Source organism: Petaurus breviceps, unplaced genomic scaffold (assembly GCF_028583685.1).
Source record: "Petaurus breviceps papuanus isolate PSGF00001 unplaced genomic scaffold, PetGlider_PUasm1.0 178, whole genome shotgun sequence".
NCBI lineage: Eukaryota > Metazoa > Chordata > Mammalia > Diprotodontia > Petauridae > Petaurus > Petaurus breviceps.
Window position 1 is genome coordinate 3033070 of NW_027185777.1, and position 4652 is coordinate 3037721.

At 37.7% G+C, this 4652-nt stretch overlaps 1 protein-coding gene across 5 annotated transcripts in view; it reads right to left on the minus strand.

Moving 5' to 3' along the window:
• CDK14 (cyclin dependent kinase 14) overlaps positions 1-4652 on the minus strand; it is a 678842-nt gene that overhangs the window by 439184 nt on the left and 235006 nt on the right. The window contains exon 1 of one of the 5 annotated variants that reach the window (XM_069086184.1): positions 1460-1598. The exons of the other annotated variants lie outside the window; for them this stretch is intronic. Within the exon in view, the coding sequence (XP_068942285.1) occupies positions 1460-1596 (137 nt within the window). The 5' untranslated portion in view covers positions 1597-1598. Of the gene's footprint in view, positions 1-1459; positions 1599-4652 lie in introns of those variants that run through there. 5 annotated transcript variants of the gene reach the window in all.

Genomic DNA, 4652 nt, shown 5'->3' on the forward strand with positions numbered 1-4652 from the left:
CACACACACACACACACACACACACACACACACACACACACACACACTCTTCTTCAAATACTCTAACTTCAATTCGTCATCATATTTAATTCCAAAGATTTATTCCTCTACTCTAACTCAGCCATAGAGATGGTCATATCCTTGAGCTTACCATTACCTGCAAATGTTCCACAAGCACAAATTCTGAAATTCCTTTCTTTATTTTTCCATTTGAGCCTCACACGTTGGCTCAACTTCCTTCAAGGAGCAGAAAAGTTCCCACTGACTGCAGCCAGGATTCTTCAGTAATCTGATCACATACCACCTCATCAGCAGCTAACACCCACAGTCCAACTGCTTCACTGGGCTGCTATTAATGATTGTATTGATTATAAAATTGCTCTCTTAACCTTAGAACCATTGTGACTTTCTCCCTTCTTAATTAGTTTTTCTCTGGGTGAATGGGTACTCATTGAATACTGAATTCCTGAGCACTTTTAAGTATTACCTACTGCCATATAATAATATGTAAAAATTCTAAGACCTGAGATTTGTGGAGCAGAGGAAAGGCTTAAAACTAAGAATATCTTATGCTGCAAAGTTGAGCATCACACTACCGGGGAAAAAACAGATCTTTAAGGTAACAGACAAACTTTCAAGCATTTCTTTTGTCCTGAATTGAGTAGGAACTTTGAAATATAAATGTAAGAGTCAAGAAAATCCCAGAAAAAATAAATTTATTTGAGCAATCAGAAGGAGTTATATAATGATGTAGTGCTAACATTCTAATGGGGGAGAAGAAACAAGTGTCTCTTCAAAACTGAATGTCTTGAAAAGGAACTAAGGGAACAAAAAAATAAAAATGGAGGCCCTAGAAATGAATTGGTTCTATTCTGAGAGTTTGAAGAGGAGAAACAGAAGGAATGGGAGGATGAGGAGGAGCAGGAGGAGGAAGAGGAGGAAGAACAAGAAGAAGAAGATGACAATGATGACATTCTCATAATGGGGTTCCAAAAGAAGAAATTAGAAACATACAGGAAGGGATGGAGCAAATGGTCAGAACTTAACTTCATCCTTATCAGAAAAGGCAAAAGAGGGATGGACACTAAGTATACACAAATAATTTGGTGTAGAAATGGCCCAAACTAAAGGGGAAACAAGCAGGAATGGGGGATGGTTTAAACGGGAAAATAATAGCAGGAAAATATGCTTGTTATTAACATTCCCTAGCACTTTACAGACTTTTCAAATAACAAAATAAATAAAACTACTGTTCTACCTATAAAGAAGGAATGTCAAATGACATGGTGAGGTCCTTGAAGGAATTCTTTAATTTCTTTCCTTCCAGTTTCTAATTTGGTTGGTGAGTTCCCTGTGCAGCCACATTGGTCTTTTCAGACAAATCCCACTTCTTCCTCCTTTCTTTCCTACCCATCTTAGGTTAATTTCCTTTGAAGCATTTTAATCTATGGGATCCTACCTATGTTTCCTCTCAACTCTTCGAAATCTGCTCTGCCAAAAGCAGTTGGAGCACATCAGACTCTGCCCAGATTTCCTCTTCTCCTCTATCAGAAATTCTAGGATGAAGAGATCAGGTCCCCACAGAGTTCCCACCATTTCTATCCCCAGCAACCAGTTCCTCTCTGTTAGAAAGAATCAGATCCAGAATAGCATTTCCCCTCATTGGTGCATCTGACTTTTGAAAGATAAAATTATCACTAAGGCATGTCAAGAAGTCATTAGCTGTTCTTTTTTTTGGCAGAGAAATAGCTCCACCAGATGTCTATATAACTCAAATCCCCCACCATTTCTGGGCCAGGCTTCTAAGGTTATGTAGTCAAAATCTGACATTTTACAAAAAAGGAAATTGAGGTCCCAAAATATTAACTGAATTAACTCAGTAACAAACCCCCAACTAGAAACACCTATAATTAACAGTTAGATAGAGCTTTTAAGTTTGGAAAGTACTTTTTCACAACAAAACTTAAAAAAAAAAATCATTAGAGGAAATTAGCTAAAGGATACAAGCATTCTTATTTACATTTTTAAGAAGAGGAAACTGCTCAGAGAGTTTAAGTGACTACCCTAGGGTTATACAGCAAGTAAGATTTGAGCATCAAAGAGTGGTCTCCTGGTGCCAAATCTACAGCTCTCTCCACTGAAGCCACAATGCCATTAACAAATTACATTGGTTTAAAAAAAAAGTTTGTAGTCAAATGCTGAAGACTAAAATCTTAGTCCTCCAACAAAAGTCTCGTTAATTAAATCAGATATTAATGAATGGGAAGCAAGTAGAGTTAAACTGCTTTTATGGAAGGAAAATGTTAAAGTGGGAAAGAATGAAATGAATGCTCCAGCTCTTCTCACAGAACATCCTATTCAAAAAACACAAATAGCTTTGAGATAAATTACAACTTTGAGACCCTTTACCTCTTTAGATGGAATTGTTCTCTCTCAAGTAGATCAGTTTATAAGAGAAGGCCAAATGATCCCAAAAGACAAAAGAAACCTTGGTGACAACTAAATTGAGATTTCACAGCAAGAGATAATTTCAAATTCACTTGGCACATGGCCTTCCTATAACACCCAGACCAGATGTCAGTGAATGGAGACGGTTTACTTGGGTGGGGTAGTGGCTGAAGAGCTAGACCTGGAGTCGGGCCAGTTCAATCTGACCTCCGACACATATTAGCTATGTGACCTGGTCACTTAACCTGTCTGCCTCAGTTTCTTCATCTGTAAAATGGGGGCAATCATAGCATCTGTCTCCTGGGATTGTTGTGAAAATCAAATGAGATAATATTTGTAAAACACTCTGCAAACTTTAAAATTCTGCATAAATACTAGTGTTTTATAAGTACCAGTAAATATTATAAATGGATCTATAGATATATATATAGAAATGTATAGAAAATCATATACATGTATGTAGTAAATATAGACATATAATGTATGTATATAAAACATGCAACATGTGCGTATATTATAAACTCTATTATACACATGTTATATATCATATATACTGTCAATAAACCATATGTTTATGGGTATATAGTATGTATTTCATAATTTATGCATCTGTTATGTTATACATACATTTATATGTGTGACATATACTGTGTTGATAGATGGACAGACAGACAGATGGATACAAATAAAATTTTTCCCATGCTCTCCTAACCAAGGCATCATCACCAAGTGCCAAGTGAGAGAGGAAAGGAGAGGAAGATGGAAAAGGGAAGGGAGAGAGAGACAGAGAAAGGGGGTGGGGGAAGAGCGGGAGGGAGGGATGGAAGGAGGGAGGGAGTAACCAACACCTATAACCAATATCTATATTCTATACATTCACACTGGCCCAAAGGATAATAGAGGGTTAGGCAGAGCAAGAGTAAGATGTTACTTTTAAAACAAGGTCTAAAATTAAAACACAAAGATAATGATAATAGGGAGGCAGTGTTGCATAGGGATAGGATAGAAAGCTGGTTTCAGAGGCATCTCCAGATGATGGGATCCAAGATTTAGAGCTAGAAAAAGCCTTAGTGGCCACTGAGTAAAACCCCACATTTTACAGATGAGGAAACTGAGGCACAGAGAAGAAGTAGGTTAAGTGACTTGTCGGTCATAAATCCAGTGTCTAATCATAAATCCAGTGTCTAAAAAGGCAATTTGAACCCCACATCTTCTTGGGTCAGGTTCCTCCATAAAACAAAAATAATTGACGTTCATATAATGTTCATATAATATTTGAAGGAGACTTTATGTATATTGTCTCAGTTGAGCACCACTCCTACTCCATGAGGTGAGCAAGTCAGGTATGATCACTACCTCCACTTAATAGATGATGAAATGGAGGCTAGAGGTCATCACACGACCTCTGCTCATTTTCCCAACTTGCTACCAGCAGAAGCAAGTATTGCAGACAGGGTTTCTGGACTCCAGGTTCAGCACTCTACTACCATAGGAAAAAGTTTATAAGAAAAGCAGATGTTCTCAAGTCCTCAATTCCCAACTGGAAAGTTTGTTTCGTAAAGGTGTAAAAAGACACAGGGTTCCAGTGGGGAGGCAGACTCTAATGAAAACCCAATGGAGGAGTTATTCAGTTGTGTCTGATTCTTTGTGACCCCATTCGGAGTTTTCTTAGCAAAAACACTGGAGTGGTTTTGCCATTTCATTCTTCAGCTCATTTTACAGATGACGAAACTCATGCAAACAGGGCAAAGTGACTTGCCGAGGGTCACACAGCTAGTAAGTGTCTGAGGCCAGATTTGAACTCAGGTCTTCTTGACTACCAGGTCTGGCATTCTATCCACTATGGGGCAGTTAGGGGTAAGTTAAAGGACAAACTAAAAGATAATTTTTTTCAGATAAGCCTTTGTCTCTTATAATACACACACAAGTCAACAAACAGGTATTAAGTACTATGTGCCAGATGCTGGAATGCAAATACAAATACCAATAGAGAAATAATCCATTTACAGACTTTTTTTAATGTATCAATCAGTTATGATGATTTCTTTTCTCTTCCTTTTTTTGACTTCTTTCTATTTCTTTTTTTACTTAAAAAAATACTATTTGTGGGGCAACTAGGTGGTGCAGTGAATAGAGCACTAGTCCTAGAAGTCAGGAAGACCTGAGTTGAAATCTGGCCTCAGGCATTTGACACTCACTAGCTG